Consider the following 19,951-nt stretch of genomic DNA (forward strand, 5'->3'; position numbering starts at 1 on the left):
TTCATTATAGGGTTAGGTTTTGTCGTTGAATCGCTCATTGTAATGAAGCATAGGCAGTGGGATGCATTAACAAGTATAAAACAAAAACATTTTTTTTTCAAAAGCTCCCTCTTTGTATCATGTTATCGTAATGCATCGGGTAAAACAGAAATAAAGGGGAAGTATATATCATCTCTTAACTCAATTAGATCGAAATGAAAATGGCGTCACTTCTCAGCACAGCAGCGGTGCCCTTTCATCTAAAACTGGTTCAGAATGACTCCAATGATTATTAATACACGGGAAGCAATTCAACTTGCACCAGTCAATATTGATAATGACATTATTCCATAGTTCCTCGTTGACAACTCGGTGTCATCTTGTGAATCTTTGATGAGTATTTCTAGTGTGTATGTGTCTGTTCAGTTCCCGATGGGCTTGATATAGCAATGTCTACTTAATTGCCCGTGACTAGCCAGTAGGCGCCCTCTCTGGGAAGCAGCGTAGTGTCATTTACAATTTGTCACTGGCTTGCACTTGAACCACTATTGGCGAATTCAGAACACCTGCGTCCACAAACAAAGTATCTATTTGTTAAGTAAGCAATCGCTACAACTTCAAAGGGGAAAGTGCTGAAATATTAAGCGCAATTTAGCATTTAAGAAATTGTAACAATGGGAAGCACGGTTTCTTATTTCTAAGATGTTTTTGTTTTTGAAGCTGATATAATTATTTAAATTTCTTAACTTGTTCAAAATTCTTATGCAACAGAAGAGAGATGGTTATTTTATGTCTTTTGTGGAAAAAAAATATATATACCAGTGTACAAAAATGCTACCTAAATTTTCAGAGAATGCACAGGAATCTAATGCACACCACACTGTCTTTCATTGTTGCCCAATCAAATCGCTTAAGGCCATTGGCACCAGTGCAAATTATTTAACACTATATAGACTTACAAGAAATCGTCAACAAAGAATAACAACGAATTCACTATTGATTTAAAACTGTCTTAATTTTGATTTGTTTCAGCGCGATGAGTCACCCCAACAGCCTCAACCTTCAAATGAGATCCAGAGCCTCGATGACCAACCGAAGCTCCCAAGCACCAAGCCAAATAACCCAGCACCAGTACTAAAAGACACACCGGGAAACTTCGAACCGAAGCAACGGGCACCCGAGAGGCGCGGAGTAGGCGAGAATGGAGTCCCCGTCACCCTTATGACGTCAGAGAGAGCCCTCTACGAGCAAAGCTACAAGGATTATGGATTCAACATGGTGGTTAGTGATCGTATCTCACTTGACAGAGCTGTGCCGGATATACGGGATCCACAGTAAGTCCATCTAGAGTCCATCTTTTGAAGGTTGACGAGGAGGAAAAAGCTTAAGGGGTTACCGCGTACAAGGGCTATACGAAATGGCAAAACTCTTAACTTGCCCAGATAAAACAAGTTGGGAAAAGCTTTGTGGTTTTAGTTAAACTTTGATTGATAGGAATATGGAATTCCCCTCCACTTGCTATTCGGATATGACTTTGACTTGACTCAAGTCCCAATTCCGTGAGAGTCCTTTTATTTTCAGTTCCAATGGCCATATTGTGTTTGCTAGTTGGCAAGATGCTTGGGACCTGTCACACGAGAACAGTACTTGAAACATTCTATATTTGACTGTGTATGTTGACTTGAGCAAGTTGGAATGACAACAAACAAAAGTGACATACTCAAGGAACTTGAATTACCATCCCGATACTCAATAAAGCTCTCGGATAGGAAGGAATTACCACTTCTTGAGAACTTCAAATTTAATAAGGACATTTTTCTTTTGCCTTTGTTGGATGAGTCAGTGTTGTGAGCGAAAGTGAATGAAGGTTGCATATAGGATCAATGTTGATAAAAGCAAGTTTTGTGTAGGCTTTTTTTCCTAACAGAGGAATGGCGCAGCTTGGTTTTTGAAATTAACTATTTTCCAATCTCGGTGTTTAAAAAACAGAATCACAAAACTAACCGTTTCCAACGTTTAACCCCGCAATTGCACTGCAGTTGGCTATCGCCAAGTGTGTAAAAGTTGCTTCTTTAGTGTTTTGCGAACATTGATCTTGACCCTATGTTTTATCCTCCTTCCCAGATGCAGATACTGGCATTACCCTGAGAAGCTTCCAAACACCAGTGTGGTGGTGGTGTTTCACAACGAGGGTTGGTCGACCCTGATACGAACCCTCCATAGCGTCATTAACATGACTCCTTCACACCTACTGCACGAGATCGTCATGGTGGATGATTACAGCGATAAAGGTGACCTGACTAATCTGAGCCTAATTAAATGAGAGCTGTGTAGCATATTAATAAGCACAAACATTATTTTCAATGTTGGTCGATTAAAAAAATCAGGGCCAAATTTCATAGAGCTGCTTACGCACAAAAACAAGCTAAGCACAACGATATTGCTCACTAGAGTAAGGTTACCAGCCATAATACCATGTCACATGAAACTCTCTGACTGGTATCCTGCTTATTTTCTCCAGAAGACGATCAGAGCATACTGATCGAAACGTCGAGTTGAAACCAACGGTTCTTTTCAGAACCACCCCTACTCACTAGAGATAGTCATTACATGGTGTTACAGCAAACCTTTCTATATCGTATTTCCACCATGCAAAGTTTCAAATCCTACTGCTTATTTCTGTTAAGTAGAAGTTGGTTATTATACAAAGTTGGCTGCTCTATGAAATTGGCTCTGTGAAGTCCCTTAACACAAGGCCGTGTACGACTTGGCGGCTGTGGCTTGATCATCGGGTTGAAGCAGAGATTACCTTTAGCAACACCCTTAGCAACAGCCACAGCCGTAGCCTGAGTCGCCAATCTGGACACGGCCTTCGTTGAATTTAACAGCTTCATGAAAGGGCCCTGTAATGCGCATTATAAGGTCAATGGGATAGTATCGAGTCTGGGGACAGACTTATATGGCTCACATACAATCTGATATTATTCACTTACGTCATTCAGTGGCTCCTCTGTGAAGCTATTCCCAAACTGTTGACAAGGGATTCTAAATTAAGTATTCATTACGGTACAGTTTAAACAAGTCTATGTTAATAATTATGGTTTCATACCCGCCACTCAGTGACTCACAAGTCGCTTTAACATCCAGTAAAAAGTATTTTGTTATATTGTAGAGCTACGTTTGTTTAAGTATGAGAGCTATTCCTATACGTAGCACCTATATGCTGTTAAATCGTATATTGAAGTTAAAGAGTCAATTTTAAGGGGGAAACAACGTTGAATGTTTTTTTGGTACAATTCAACCTAAATTTCACTTTAATGTGATACCGAATGTTATACTCTTAAAATCTACGAAATTGGAAATTGAGCTTGGGAGCAGCTGCCATGTAACAATCACCTGTGTTGACATTTTATCATCAATGATTCAGCAATTTGCTTTTTAGTATTCGGTGAACATCAAAAAGATCACGTATATATTAGGGTGTCGCTTGCACCAAGCTACTTCGGCATGGGCAAAAACACCCCTGAACTTTGGTTGGGAAACTCAATTTGGGAAGTGTCAAAATCGCGGCTGTGCACAGTGATATGATTTATATTGGTTGGGAGTGTTTATCCGTGGAGCCTGGATTGGAGCTGTTTTCCTGCAGGGTTGACTACGACATCAAGCAGCGGCAATTACACTTGTGTAAGAAACTGAGTGATCTGTGATGAAGGGACCTTATCGTGACAAACCAAAGCTAAGCTTCATATAAACGTTTTTTAATGTGCCACTTAATGATACTTTTGTGCGGCAGCAGAGGGCGTTCTATACTGTTTGAATACGGCCATAATAGACACTTTTCGCAATTACCTATTCCGCAAGCGCAAACTGTTCAATGAGGTTTATGCTGGTCTAGCAAGGAATCAAATTTGATCGCTTGCTAGACCAGCATGCACCTCATGTCACGCCTAAAACGCACGTACCTAGTATTTGCGATAAGGTATATGTGCTCAAAACTATTACTTCTTAATTGAAACTGTCTTACTTTCCCTCTTTTATGTTCCACTAAAAGCTGTTTTTGTTGCGGCAGCAGAGTGCGTTCTATATTATTTCAAGACGGTCATATTTGAAATAAACCCGTCTCTTACTTTCAGAGCATCTTAAAAGGCAGTTGGATGACTACATTGTGCGGCCTGAGTTCGAGGGCAAAGTTAGACTGTTCCGGAACAGCCAACGTGATGGTCTGATAAGGTCCCGAATATCAGGTGCCAGACGGTGCAAAGGGGAGGTGGTCACGTTCCTGGACGCACATTGTGAATGTAACGTCAACTGGTTGCCGCCTCTACTGGCTGAAATAGCCGTTAATAGGTAACATAAATCATAGATGAAACAAATTGTGTTATACCATTCCTTAATACCCACCATTCCGTTTTGTAAAACCCATTCCCAGGCCATTTAAAGGCAGTGGACACTATTGGTAATTACTCAAAATAATTTTTGGCATAAAACCTTTCTTGGTGACGAGTAATGGGGAGAGGTTGATGGTATAAAACATTGTGAAAAATGCCTCCCTCTGAAGTGCCATAGTTTTCGAGAAAGAAGTAATTTTCCACGAAGTTGATATCGAGACCTCGGATTTAGAAATCAACCATCTAAACGCACACAACTTCGTGTGACAAGGGTTATTTTTCTTTCATTAATTATCTTGCAACTTCGATGACCGATTGAGCTCAAATTTTCACAGGTTTGTTATTTTATGCATATGTTGAGATACACCAACTGTGAAGGCTAGTCTTTGACAATTACCAATAGTGTCCACCGCCTTTAAATGTATATATTTTGCATTCGTGTAGGGAAGGTAAAAGGGTTCACAGGCCTTGGCACAATCGGCATTAGGCTATTTTCTGACAGCAGGTGACGGACCTCAGAATGCAAAGAACAGGACTGCTTAAAAAACAAATATTCTACTCGACATTGTACAAACATTGAACATTTTTACAAAGGTTGAATTCTGGCAATTCCTACATTCATTAATTATTATTTTATAATATCCCTCTTTGAAATTAAAAAAGAAGAAGAGTATCTTACATGGAAAACACTCGCGAAAATAGTGAGGTACTTTGAAGAGGAACATGTAGGCCTATATCTTGTGAGTGTTCAAAGAAACTGTGGTCCTATGGTTAACTTCTTTTGGAAGTGACCCCCTTGCATCCCAAGTCTTTACAATTCAATGTTGTATCCAAAGCGATGTGAGAATTAAGACTATTCTGCTTGATCTGCGATGGTGACGTGTAATATAGAAATGTATGTTGGAAATGTGATGTAATTTTTAACATGATTTTTTCCCTGCAAGTATAAGTTTACTTTAGATCTTAAATTCTTTCACAACTGTCTATGAAAGTGTCCACAACTGAGCTTCATTTGGGTGATTTGATTTTCTGCTCTTTATAGGTCTAAATTCTCAAAGAGGAAATCCCAAATGTGTTTATTGGCTGTTGAATGTCAAAGTCAAATGTATGTTGTCATTTGAGCTTTAAATGGAAGGAAGGACCATGCTTATAGAAACACTTTTTCCCGTAACCTTTTAAAAGACCCTGTCATCACTTTAGCTTTAAAGGAACACGTTGCCTTGGATCGGACGAGTTGGTCTTTGAAAAGCGTTTGTAACCGTTTTTTATAAAATGCATATGGGTAGAAAGATGTTGTAAAAGTAGAATACAATGATCCACACAAACATGCCTCGAAATTGCGTGGTTTTCCTTTTACCTCGTCGACTAACACGTCGGCCATTTATGGGGGTCAAAATTTTGACTCCCATAAATGGCTGACCATGTTAGTTCGCACAGTAGAAGGAAAACCACGCAATTTCGAGGCAAACTTGTGTGGATCATTGTATTCTACTTTTAAAACATCTTTCCAACCATATGCATTTTATAAAAAACGGTTACAAACGCTTTTGTTTTGACCAACTCGTCCGATCCAAGGCAACGTGTTCCTTTAACTCTTTCCTTCTATAACTGGTCCGGAAATACTCACGGTATAAGACATTGCTATTAACGATATGTTCCGTTGTGGTATCTGACTAAGTTGAAAGTATACCAATAGGTTAGGTTTTAGCAAAAATGCACGCTGGATCTAAAACCATAAAGCCCTGTAAATGCAGCTCCGTTTGTCTTTACAATTTTTGAAAAAAGGTGGTAAAACCGGAGCCAAATTACAGCATGCCCTTTTATTTAGTCGGGTTTTCGTGTTATTGCTTAAAAGCACCGGACAATTTGGGAATTGTCAAAGACTAGTACTCTCCTGTGTGAGTCCCTAACTAATGCATAAAATAACACATCTGTGAATATGTTGACTAAATTGCAATTGTGTGACCAATATTGGTAATCGAAATTGCAAGAGAACAATGAAAGGAAAAAATACCCCTTGTTGCACAAATTAATTTGTGTGCTTTCAGATTTTTAATACCTGGCTTTAAATATAATTTGAGTGAGAAATTACTTCTTTCCCAAAAACTACGTTACTTGTGAGGGAGCCGTTACTCACAATGGATTTATTTCCTTCCTCAATGTTTATACTATCAAGAGCTCTCCATTGCTCGTTATCCAATAAGGTTTTATGCTAACAACTATTTTGGTATTACCAATAGTGCCCAGTTCCTTTAAATAACCTTAATTTATTGACTTGATTCCTTGTTATAGAAAGGTAGTTGTGTGCCCCACGGTGGATGCTATTGAAGCAGACACCTTCGCCTACGGGCCTCAGATGGACGGACTATGTCGAGGTGCTTTCGATTGGGATTTCTGGTATAAACGCATACACGTCAACTACAGCAAAGATCGTATAGGAATGAAGTACAGTAGTCAGCCGTACGAGTGAGTTTCAGTAACTTCAGGATAGTTTCTAGAGATAGTTTCATTATTAAAACGAATTTAGGTGTTTCACCAACAGCGATTGCCAACTCGACATCTGTAATACATTACCAGAGTTGCAAAATCGCCCTTATTCGGCAGAAAGTTCCTTGAAAATAAACAAATCTTTCCGTTAGGTTTGTGGTAGCACCATTTAAAAATCTCTATGAGTACGGTTAGTTCTGAAAAGAACAACAGGTGGATGACATCATCACTACTCAATAGAGATTTATCACTCAAAAGACACGTGGTGCTACCGCAAACCTCACCTATATTTCCACCATTCAAAACTTCAAATCCCAGAATCTTTCCATGTTTTGATGAACAAATTAAAAAATGTTCCCGGTGGTGGAAACTTTGTCGCTCTTGTAGAATTTAGGAAGATATATCACCCTGATTGTTGTGCATAACCTCCCTGATTGCAAGGTGCTAATGTTGGCAGCTCTGACTTTACAGCTTAAAAGAAAGTGCACGACCTATTTCCCTCCAGTTTCTGGTCTCTTTTTAGCATCATGTTGATGGAAAGTTGGGAAGCAGCAAATTCCGCTGGAGATTAGCGTAAAACCTAACTGAGCAGAAAACGTGTTCATGCCGATTGTTTTTAAAGATCTAACTTCCTCGAAGTTTCCTGTCTCTTAACAACTACAACCTTCTTTATTAGGCTTGTTCTTAAGGTGGCAGCGATCTTGGTGGAAAATGCTATGTTTGATGACAAATCCGTCAGGGAGCTGTTTGATTTGGGTGTACGTTTTACCAATTCTAATTTGATACACTTTTGTGTTAACAATCGTGTGGCCGATCTTTTTGATTTAATTTTCTGTGGAAATGAATACCATACACCAATTTAAATAATACATGATCTGATATGATTACCACATTTATAGAGAATAAAAAGCAAGTAAGAGAAAAACCAGAATTTGAATAAAGAACAACCACATTCACATTCTTCACCTTATTAATGACCCTTTTCTAAGTCTATTCCCACGTTTATTTTGTCTTCGTCATTTCTCACCCTCTTCACCACGCAGCTCACCTGTCATGGCAGGGGGACTGTTCGCGATTGACAGGGCATACTTCTTCGAGCTCGGAGGGTACGATCCCGGACTTCAGATATGGGGCGGTGAAAATTTCGAAATCTCTTTCAAGGTAAAACATGTTTTTCACATGTTTTGTTATTTGGTTTTATTTTTAGTAATGTCCACCACACATGAAGAATAATCCTAGTAGGGTTACACAATGTGAGAAACGCTACGGCAGTAACGCTTCTCAGATTACACTTTTGGGTCTTCAAAACTTATATCTGTTTAAATAGGCTAACCATATTGAAGTGAACTATTCTCAAAATACTTTATACCATCGAAAGCTGCTGTACTTCTAAACTATAAAGCCAAGTAAGTTTTCATTGCCAGTAACATTAAAGCCATTAGACACTTTCGGTAAACATTATTGTCCAAAGGCCCACACTTCGTGTATCACAACTTATGTATAAAATAACCAACCTGTGAAAATTTAGGCTCAATCGGTCATCGGTTTCGGGAGAAAATAACGGGAAAACCCACCCTTGTTTCCACACGTTTCGCCGTGTCACGACATGTGTTTAAAATAAATTCTTAATTCTCGATATCGAGAATTGATATTGTTTTAATGTTTTCTCAAAAAGTAAAGCATTTCATGGTATAATATTTCAAGAGAAGTCTTCACCATTATCTTCTGAAAACCCTGTAAGTTATTTGTAAATCTGTGAACTTTACAACAACAAAAAATTGTTCCGAAAGTGTCCAATGGCTTTAAGAGTGATTACCAAACGTTCATCCCTCAGATTTGGATGTGTGGAGGAAAGCTTAAGTTCGTTCCGTGTTCCAGAGTTGGTCACATCTACAGAAAGGGCGTTCCGTATTCCTACCCGGATCTTGGCACCGGAGTCTCTGTCGTTCAGACGGTAAGCGGAATGACTCGTTTCCATGCACGAGCTGTTAATCAAAAATGAATAAAACTGGATTGGCAGAAACGGTGTCGTTAAGAAGCCAAAATGTGATCGAGATAATATGTTTCACAACAATTCCTGGAAACTATGCCCTCTCATCAATCCTTAACTTTGTTTGAGATATGTTATCTTCTAATTTAGTTTCAAGTCGTTGGGGTTTGGTCTGATTCAGAAATGAAGAAATTTAAAATTACATCAGTCAACATCTTACTTTACAGATGTGACTTTGATTATGGCCATCAGAAAAGCAAAAGAAAAACACATTTTGAAATGTCCTCAAAATGGACAAGCAATAGTCCCCGAATTCTCGACTTTATAGACCATGTAACCCGTGACATGTTTACAGAACCTGGACTTAATGCAGGCACGGCCTTTTTTGTATACCCCCTTGGTACTTGTACAAAACTCTTTGAAAGACCAATTTCATCTGATATTTTACGGATAGTGTCGGTTTTGTGTGAACTTTTGATATGAAGAAATCGGGCCCATTCGAAAACTTGTTCAACTATTACTTTTAAACTTTTGAATTTATGTACAAATTAAAACACAAAGTAAAAAATACCACGTGATAAAATTGCCTGCCAGAAAGATCTTGAAATGTACAAGGTGACTATTTTTGCAAAGATATTATTGTCTATAGTTTCTTGCATTGACCAATGTTACTTAGGGTATTGATGATTATTTTATCTAGAATTACATGAGAGTTGCCGAAGTGTGGCTGGACGAATACATTGATTTCTTCTATGCCAATCAACCAGAGCTTCGCGGCAAACCTTTCGGCAATATAACAGACCAAGTCCGCTTCAGACGCCAACACTGCGACAAGTCATTCGATTGGTTCATGAAAGAAGTCGCCTTTGACACACTAGAGAAATTCCCGCCACCTTCAGTCAACAAACTATGGGGAGAGGTAAGATATGTCTTTTTCCCTTTTTTCAGATCGTGCCTTTCTAATTTTGCTCTTGCATAATAACGGAAGAGGGCGCTTTGCTTGCCTCTCGAGCCAGTGCATGTTTTGTTGCTTACTTCGGCTTGTGTTATTTACCTTTATTTTGTTGTCTAGTTTTAAACTAACACACCATCTAACTAACCTGTAAACAATCGAACAGATAATTCATAAAACATGTTACATTGGGCATGGTAGGCGCGTAAAAGATTCTGGTGAATTCTGAGTCAAATCAACACCGGTGTCGCGTGCAATTATGTCCTCTATGCAATTCTACCCGGAGGACATTATTGCATATGCAATCGTATCCGCCGGACGGTTTTGCATGTGCAGTTGTGTCCGCCCCGTGCAAAACCGTCCTTGCAGTAAATTAAACGCCCTTGGTCGACGGAAAACGTTCGCCATTTTTTTACAAGCTAAGTGCATGTCATGAATGACATGGGAAATGTTCGGCCGTTGGGTATTCGCTGCAATCATAAAATACGTGAATATTGCTGCATACGTCGGTTCAGTGCATGCACGCTCGCTAACGAGCGCACATACATGTTCAGTCATGTACATGTCCACCTGACGGTTTTTGCATAGCGCCAGACACGATTGCATATGCAAAAGTGTCCGGAGCAAGACTGTCATGGCGGACACAATTGCATCTGACACCAGCAACCCAGCACTGATTTTGAAGCTAATGCGGTTCCCAGCTATACATCATTTTGTAGTTGCATGATCTATTGTTAAACTGTACTCGGTTTCCCATTATGCATTGCGGTATATTATTTCAAAGATGGGGCATGTTCATAAGGGTTAACTTCATCAGAGCAAAATATTTCTCTGGAGGATTGGTACTTTTCCGATTGGGAAAAAGCATATAAATCACGTAGTTTGCCTTGAAAGCATGATAATAACACTAAGCGCATGAATGGCAATGCTAAGAAGAGTCATTTATCTGGTCGACGTTATTACTCTTTCCAGATACGGGGCCTATACAGCGATATGTGCCTTGACACAATGGGTCGCGATGGCAGTAACGGACTCTTGGGGGCGTCTCATTGTCACGGTTTAGGCGGAAACCAACTGTTTCGTTTGAACGTTGCTGGCGAGTTAGTTGTTCATAGATACTGTATTATACCAATGATGGGTCAAGTGCTGATCAAAGAGTGTGGCACCGTGGGAGATACAACAGTCTGGGAGTTCGATGAGGTAGGTTTAATATTATGCAAGTAATTTGCTCTTTTTGTCACAATGATGTTTGTTTTGCGTTCAGTGTAACGATATTTAATGTTTAAACAAGTTGTGATTATAATACAGTATCATTCTTATCCTTCATACAATGCAAAGCTTCAAACATCACTTTATACCATTTAAGTTTAATTTTTTTTTTGTGCGACCAATTGTGTACCAAGGTTGAGGGAAACAATTAAAGGTTTTATACTATTCGATTAGCGCTGAAAGGTCTAAGGGCCTTGTCACACGATGCAACTTTTACGGGCAACTCGAAGGCAACCAAATGCTGTGCGTGATACGGGTGGACCACTTTGGTAGCACATGAGTAATTATTCAAAAAACGTTACAATCCACAATAGTATGTGACTATTCAAATGTGAATGGGTTATCTTCGTGGAGATGTACATTAATAACTCGTTTGATTTCATTGCTGTCAATGGTCCGACTCGTAAGTCCAGTGCACAATGTTTAGACAACGGAGCGTGGGGAACGTGGGCTGGAATCTCACTAAGGTTGTGGACTTCTTCCCAAGTTGTGAAACTTTGAAAATCTTTGAAAACAGTGTTTTACGTTGGTGAATGTCTTTTAAGTTTCTTATCCATCTGTTTATATTCTTTGTACAGGGGACTGGGCAGCTGCGGGTAAAGACTACCTCAGACTGTCTCCAGCTCGATATAGGAAGTTTTCAAGTGACTGTCCAACTTTGCGATATTAACTTGTCATCACAAAAATTCCAAATAGCGCCACCAACGCCCAGATGACACGAAGCTACTTGATGCATACACTTGCTTTGGGAGTGGTTCTTATTTCATTCTCCGAAATGCAAAAAATATTTGTTTATGTTTTGCATTTTAAAAAGCTTCTTTAAGATGCTAAATAAATGTTGTTAAACGCAGAGCGCTTTCATGAGTGATGGAAAATAATTTCCATCACAAATTACTTTAATAGTGTTATTTATTTGTGTTTGTTTCAACTTTATTCTCCAAAAAAGATTATTGATGTTGGTAGTAATGAGGGATTAGAGTTGATACCCCCCCCCCCGACATTACTGAATACAATTATTCCTTCCTAAAGGTGCGATGTGTCCTCATTTTTGCCATTCATGCACTATGCGCAATTTATGGAAAGGATACAACTCTCAGGCACAACTCTTAACCAATGGAAGGTCATCATTTGACCTCAGTGAGGGCGCTGTTTTAGTCTGTGATGACATCCAAGGGAATGTCCCTTTAAGAAACCACGGTTTTTTGTTTCTGCTCCGACTTTTAGATAGGTACCATCAGTGCTTTAAACGGGTGGGCGGAGCCTAAGTAGTGGAGCCGTGCGTGGTTAATTTGGAAAAGGACCAATTTATGTTCACGACCAAAACAAGCTTGGTATCTACATAGAGCAAGGAACAGAAGGAGTTACAACTAGTCGAACTTCAAATGTACCATGTGGGAGTTGACTAAGTTGTTATAGGCCCTTAACAGTGGTAAACTTGTTTCCCCTACACTTCTTCGTGGATTTTATTTGCTAAAATAAAGATTTATGTTCTCATCGAGTTGTTGGTATACCGAAAAACATACGCGTGGATTCGTCCCCCCATACTGGTCGAGGAATCTCAAGTTCAGATGTGGATGAAGTTTCTTGAAAACAATTAGAAACGCTGTCCACTAATTATGAATAAAGCTTATAGAATTTGAGCTGTTGATTTGATAATAATTAATTTATAAGCAATATTACGTCCTTTGCATTATGAAATTAATAAACGAATACAGTGAGTCAACTCATGTCGCCTGGCGTTGGTGTCGAGTCCATGAGATCTGTGGTGGGTCGTAGCCTTTTGTCAAGTACTTTTCAAGGCTTTGACAGCTTCATAGAGCTGCTATCCCAAGCGACTGCAGGGGAGACCACGCATTTAATGGCACATCCACTCGACTCGGTGTCTGGTCTCCCATTCCAGTCGCTTGGGATCGCGGCTCTACGAAGCTGTCCAAGCCACGAATGTCTTGACAAAAGGCTATGTGGTTCTCAGCACCAAGTTGTTCTCACACTCATGGACCAGGAACATGGGTAGGGACAGTTTGAATGAATATGAAAATAAATAGGTTCAATCGGAGAGTTTGTACACCCCTTTTAGGAAGAGTTTGGGAAAGTTTGCTTTGCGCTCGATGGAGCCTGTGCCTTTGATGATCATAATGTGCCGAGTGTGTCACGCTAGAAATGGAGTACGTTTGTCAATATTATTGTCATGTAGGTTCACCGTTTGATTTGACCCTGTCCTTGGTATAGTAGATATGGGAATATAATTGGGGAATAATTACCACTGCTCTTTAAATCTATGGAGGTTCTTCGAGATACAACAATAGTGTCCCCTTATATGGTTTTATGTGCGGGTGTGTACCCAGGAATTACAAACGCTGAACAATTGAGCAATTTTTTATTTGTTTGATCAAATATGTTTTAAATAAAATTGTCTAAAGTAATGAAAATTAAAGAAGAGTTAAGTGTCTGTCACTGTGTTTTACTTACTCAGAACTTTTCTCATAAGGTATTTTATCAAAACAGAACCCATCCAGTTTTGCCCTCCATGAACGACCGAAATACCCCGAAAACCAAAGTTTCATACTGAAACCCCACATGAATTTACTGAATGAAACACTAGAAATGAATAATCACCCAATTCCGTTATTGTTCTTCATCGAATCCCAAACTTTAAGAAGAATTGAAAAAACTCACTTTGACCTCATTACTAGTTTCATGACAATATCTCTGAATAGTAATTGTCAACTTCTCACTTGGTGTATCCCAACATATGCATAAAATAACAAACCTGTAGAAATTTGAGCTCAATTGGTCGTGGAAGTTGCGAGATAATAATGACAGAAAAAACACCTTGTCACACGAAGTTGTGTGCTTTCAGATGCTTGATTTCGAGACCTCAATCTAATTCTGACGTCTCGAAATCAAATTCGTGGAAAATTACTTCTTTCTCGAAAACTACGTCACTTCAGAAGGAGCCGTTTCTCACAATGATTTATACTATCAACAGCTCCCCATCACTCATTACCAAGTAAGGTTTTATGATAATAATTATTTTGAGTAATGACCAATAGTGTCCACTGCCTTTAACTGGGTTTACATTCTCACCTATTATTATTTATTTGGAAAATAATGTGATTTTAATGTACTATGTATGTGTACAAAAGGGTGTGTTTGTGTTGATCATCACTGATACTCCAAACCATATCGGTATTGTATATTGGAGGGCCGAAAGAGTAACAGCTTTGACAAAATCAAATAAGAAGTTACCTTTTCGAAATGTAAACTCTCTGATAACGTTTCGTTTAGGCTGGTGCTTTAGTTAACATCTACACAGATGGTACAGTACTGATTGCTCATAGTGGGGTTGAGATGGGTCAGGGTTTACACACCAAGATGATTCAGGTGGCGAGTAGGAGTCTTAAGATTCCTCAAGAAAAGATTCACATCAGTGAGGCGAGCACCCAGACGGTTCCCAACACCTCGCCAACATCAGCAAGTATCAGCTCGGATCTTAATGGAATGGCAATCAAGGTAATTAAGGACCCCTGGGCCAATGGAAATATTTCTAAGTTATTGGCTTTTGGGGGTTATTCTTCGATAATTTTGTGCAGGATTTCTATCTGGTGTTCTTTTTTTTGGGTTTATCTCATTTCATTGTCTTTTCTCCTGTTGTTGTGAATGTATTTTTGGCATATTCTTGGTGTATCTTTTTCAGAATAAATAAATAAATTCAATCAATCAATCAATCAATAAATCAACCAATCAATTTAATCAATCAATCAATCAATAATGAGATTTAAAAAGGTTGACTGCCATGACATACACGTTAGTTTGATATTGTACATTGAGCATTCACATAGGTTAGTGCAGCGAAAAACAACGTTGCTTTTTCGATATTGGATATTGGACATTCGCATAGGTTTGTATAGTGAATGTCTACCTTGTACATAGAAAATGACAGGTCCGGTAAAATGCTTTTCAAATAGTTTGCCTTTCTTATTTGTGTGTATCAGAATGCATGTGAAACTTCGTGCACCGATTGGAGCCGTTTATGACCGAGAAGCCCGAAGGATCGTGGGAAAGTTGGGTAAGCCGAATCTTGTCACTTTTTGGTGTTTTTCTTTACACGGCAGAGAAAGGAAGAAAGGTTTTAAACTTATAAAGACGATATGTCTTACTACTAAATTATATTCAAGTAATGCCTATACATAACTTTGGATTTGCAAAAACGAATCTTTGAATTCATGATTGTCGATTATCCTGGGGTCGATTTCACAAAGGTAGTCCTAACTTAGGACTAGTCCTTAGCAATGCTAAGAGATAGGACTGGTCCTAAGTTAGGACCAGTAACTCATCCTAACTTAGGACTGGTCCTATCTTGCTATAGTTTGAATGTGGTAAAAATTGTTTACAACAATTTAAAGTCCGTGCGGAAAGACAACCATGCCGCTTTGCCAAGGTCCCTTTTAATACACTGTCAAGCATTTCTACGTTTTTTTCCCGGAAGTTTGGACAAAGGACGAGCGCGAAATCATCGTGTGAAGGGAATCGTAGTTTTGGGACTCCTGTATTAAAATGTTTATATGGGGGGGGGGGGGGGTGTCGGGGAATTTAAATAATTTATAGTGGTGTGTAATTGGTCCTCCATTTTTTTTGTATACCTTTTTGTGTCATCTTTAGATGCTCTCTGATTATTTTTTTCCTTTTGTTGGTGTTATTTGGTGTCCGGTAAAGGGTGTAAGACGATTTATAAGCATACTTCACAAAAAAGGTTATGACTTCGTGTGAAGTGCTTATAAGACCTTTATGATGTCACCCACTCTTTTGACCGTTCAAGTTTGCTGAACATCCCCAAAACATTGCCTTTGTTTAGGATTTCTGGCCTATCCTACGTCGACAAGCCGCATAACTATTGGGTGTACGGTGTTGGAGTTACTGAAGTTGAGATTGACTGCTTGACAGGAGACCACCAACTACTACGTATTGATATCGTCATGGACACGGGAAATAGCCTCAATCCAGCCATTGATATTGGACAAGTAAAGTTAACATATTATTCTCTTTTTCAGTTAAATGTCCTTCTTCCTCGTTCGATGTATCAATGTAACATTGATATTTTAAAGCATATCAACAATGTTTATGACAGTAGCTCCACAGCTCATATATGAGCTGTGGAGCTACTGTCATAAAAATTAATCCTCCAAAGACTAACTGTTTTAATCTTTTGAAAGATTAATTTTAAATCCACGCTGATTGGTCCCTAACGACAATCCTTGAAAGATTTAAAATTTAATCCTGTGGATTTAAATTTAAATCCTTGTAATTTAGAGTGTAGTTTGCATAACGTGTTTATATTGCTATTGCCACATACAAGAGTAATTCCAAATAGGAAACTTTTGAAGGGATTTGGGGCAAGCTGTCACTAAAGCCTGCTGATACTGGCTGACCCCATTTTCAATAACAAACTCTTTTATCAAGACAAAAATTAATGTCAAACCAATTATCATAAAGGGTCATGTGTTCAAATTAGTCTCCAAGCAGCCGTTTTCCCAACATGAAGTAACATTTGTTTTCCCAAGTATTGTTTGAAGCTTTGCATGGTGTGGCAAAATAGGAAGAACCTATAAATAAATAAGTAGTTAACTTGTACAGCCGTGTGTAAATCTCTTTTGAGGGAGTGTTGGCTTTGAGAGGAGTCGGTTTGGTCTCGACGTTTCGAACATTATACTCTGCTCGTCTTCAGGAGAATGAAAATCGGCTCTTCTCAGCGCCAACACTCAAACAGAAGAGATTTACACATGGTTGTACCCGCAAGCTTACTATTTATTTATAGTTTGTTCCTATTTGTTTTTCCCCTTCATCTGTATTATTAGATTGAGGGAGCGTTCATACAGGGCTATGGTTTATTCGTCCTGGAGGACTACAGGATGTCACCTACGGGTCACCTATTGACATTGGGTCCACGTCACTACAAAGTTCCAAAGTCTAGTAACATCCCATCGCAATTCAACGTCAGCTTGCTCACCAAGTCAGCAAATCCCAAGGCTATATACTCATCAAAGGTAAACAATAACTCAAGCCGCCCCGCCCCCCCCCCCCCAAAAAAAAAAAAAAAAATAACAAAAAATAAAAATAAATATATATAATGACTTTTTTATGTTTAATAATCTCATCTGAAGTTTTGCCTTGCTTAAGGTTGATAGACCAATATTTTTTAAGAGAATACAGCAGTTTCGGTATGAAATTACCACTGGTATAAGTTCAACTTGAGTGATCAACTTTATGTATTAAATTATGTGTTTCACAACAATGGCCTAACTACGGATGAACTTCCTATTGTTATGCTTGGCATAATATTATTTATAGTTTCTCATAGATAATTATAATGAGTCATTTATACGTCGATGCTCATTTTAAAGGCCTGCATGTTTGAAAGAGTTAAATATACGTACTTAAAATTTAAATACAGGGTTCGAACTTCCTCTCTAGCCACCGGGGAATCTCGGGGATTTCGTTGGTAAGACTCTTAGATTGGCAAACGTCGTTGGTTCGAATCCAACCTGAGTAGTATGCCTGTAATATTTACTGTTCATGCATTTCTGCTGCTGGCAGCGAATTTAATAGATTTTTGATAAACCATTGAATGAGTAAATGGATATTATTATGTTTTGAAAGTTTGTACCCCTTTTGTTTCACTTGGGAGAGTACCACCTACAGGATTTTGCTGTTGTTGTTTTCTACATAATATGTAATCCCGTTTTGTATGTTCATCAGGCCGTTGGCGAGCCCCCATTAATCTTATCTCTGTCAGCATTCTTTGCCATTAAGAATGCCATAGCGTCAGCAAGGGAAGATGCCGGTATACTTGGCCCATTTCAACTTGAAGTTCCAGCAACTGCTGAGAGAATCCGAATGGCTTGTCAAGACCAGTTCACCCAACAGGTAGGATGGGTTTCATGTGTAAATCTGAAGTTAAATTAACCGGGTTCTAATAGTACCGGTTTTAAGTGTGAATTCTATACAAAAGTGTAATTTTACGAATCCGCAAACATGATTTTTCTGTCAAATTCTAATTTTAAAGTCTATCAGTACCCTTTTTAAACACCTCTCAAATATTTTCACAAAACATTCAGAGAGCGGGACATTCTGAATTTTAAAATATGTTGCAGGACAATTGCTCATTAATTATGTATTTTTTTCTTCTTCACAGTTTCCTGAGCCAGAGAAGGGGACATTCACGCCATCCTTTGTTCGCCCATAGAAAGAAACGGGATCGTCTTGGATACAGGTAATGGTTGACAATTATTCCCCAAGTCTAGATGATTGAATATTACAAGGCCTTTTGCACTAACGATGTAAACACCAAATAGGGAGAAAATGTTCACTGCATTTTTAAGCCCCGTTAAATTGAGTGAGTTTGGCTACGGCTATCGCACTCCAGCCATATTAAAACACTTAAAATAATTAAAGTCTGTCTGATCCAATGTGGCTCATCAGACCGCTGTTTATATCCGGTTTTATTGCCATTTAAGAGAATATTTATATATTCCCCTGGACAGGTTGCCGGTCCATCGTAGGTTACTTCTCAGCTCTTGTTTGTACCCATTTCTACTCCTGGGTGAAGAGAAGCATTTATGATTGTTCAATGACACAACTGTAGCGGCTGATGAGGCTAGGATTTGTACATTTGTTATGTATTAACTACCAGAACTTGAGTCCATCGATCTAGACCGCCTGGCCACGACAACCCACCCTGGTAGCAATTTAAGGGTTAACTAATTACAAAACCCTGCATAAGCTTCCGTAGCAACAACTACTTCAACAACCACCGTTTTGGAAGGTCACTCCCCAGCTCCTGCCGGTACCCATTGGTACTCCTGGGCGGAGAGAAGCGATTAAGATAAAGTGCCTTGTTTAAGAACACATGTTTCAAGAGCTTGAATCTATCCCCTGGACCGCTCAGCCACGACGCATCCTGCCACATAGATACTGCCGAAGCCATCAATTTGGACACGACCTTACTTTAAATAAACATTCAACATATTACCTCAGACAGTTTCTCTATTCCTGAAAAAGACCAGCTGGAGCTGATATAACCGGTTGTTTTCGGATAGGCTTAGATGCATACTACGAGCTAGTCTTGGTGCAAGACGTTTCTCGTTACAGGCGATGCTGGTGCTGTTGGTGAGTTGTCTGCATGCGCTGTGTGATGTGTGAAAGGAAAACGAGAAATGTATTACAATAAGACTAACTACTTGCACGAATGCATATCCGAAAACTGTCTCTGTCATGAAAAAAGGCAACACACGTACAGAGCTCAAGGACGTCGGAAAACGCATAAGTTTTACAGAGTTTCTTATTTTATTACGCCTTTTAACCAAAAAGGGCATTTATGAATGGGAATAAAAGAGTAGCGACTCGTTCTTAAACTGTCGTTTAAAACATGGCAGGGTCGTAGCCGTAGGATAAAGGCGAGACCACGCCCCTGCCGGTTTTAAACTGCAGTTCATGAACTCGTCGCTACTCTTTTAGTCCCTTATTTTTTTGTTTAAAATAATCGCCAGTTTGTTTGCAACACCTTAAGTAGCTTAACACGTTGGATCTGACACGTACATTTGTATTCCCTTTTTAGCAAAAAATTGCAACTTCTCGTATGAAGTTGGTTAGTAAATTGTATTTAACAGTATTGACCTATTTTTTAAAGCATTATCGTATTATTTGTACAGTGACATATTTTTTACAGTTCAAATTGGTTTCGTTCAAATGGGTCCAAGCCAAATTCGCTTCGCATTCGGCGGAAGTGTGAACCGGGCTTAAGTCATACATTTCTTCATTATTTGAAGGAAATAATAAATTTGTAATTCAATTATTATATATATATTTTTTTTACAATAATAGTGGTAA

The 19,951-nt window shown here is 38.9% G+C and overlaps 1 protein-coding gene and 1 long non-coding RNA gene across 3 annotated transcripts in view; both read left to right on the forward strand.

The window, feature by feature from the left end:
- LOC139947438 (N-acetylgalactosaminyltransferase 7-like) overlaps window positions 1-13,514 on the forward strand; it is a 34,000-nt gene extending 20,486 nt beyond the window's left edge. The window contains exons 2-10 of one of the 2 annotated variants that reach the window (XM_071945346.1): window positions 1,012-1,313; window positions 2,104-2,270; window positions 4,113-4,326; window positions 6,660-6,833; window positions 7,898-8,015; window positions 8,689-8,808; window positions 9,545-9,763; window positions 10,769-10,996; window positions 11,644-13,514. In XM_071945346.1, the coding sequence (XP_071801447.1) occupies window positions 1,012-1,313; window positions 2,104-2,270; window positions 4,113-4,326; window positions 6,660-6,833; window positions 7,898-8,015; window positions 8,689-8,808; window positions 9,545-9,763; window positions 10,769-10,996; window positions 11,644-11,781 (1,680 nt within the window). In that variant the 3' untranslated portion in view covers window positions 11,782-13,514. Of the gene's footprint in view, window positions 1-1,011; window positions 1,314-2,103; window positions 2,271-4,112; window positions 4,327-6,659; window positions 6,834-7,897; window positions 8,016-8,688; window positions 8,809-9,544; window positions 9,764-10,768; window positions 10,997-11,643 lie in introns of those variants that run through there. The other variant, XM_071945355.1, reaches the window with a different exon arrangement.
- A 4,410-nt stretch (window positions 13,515-17,924) lies between these two features.
- Window positions 17,925-19,383, forward strand: LOC139940342 (uncharacterized). The gene is made up of 3 exons (XR_011786441.1): window positions 17,925-17,989; window positions 18,258-18,335; window positions 18,607-19,383. It is a non-coding gene; the product is annotated as an uncharacterized lncRNA (long non-coding RNA).
- Window positions 19,384-19,951: the final 568 nt, after the last annotated feature.

This window comes from Asterias amurensis, chromosome 1 (genome assembly GCF_032118995.1).
Source record: "Asterias amurensis chromosome 1, ASM3211899v1".
Lineage (NCBI taxonomy): Eukaryota > Metazoa > Echinodermata > Asteroidea > Forcipulatida > Asteriidae > Asterias > Asterias amurensis.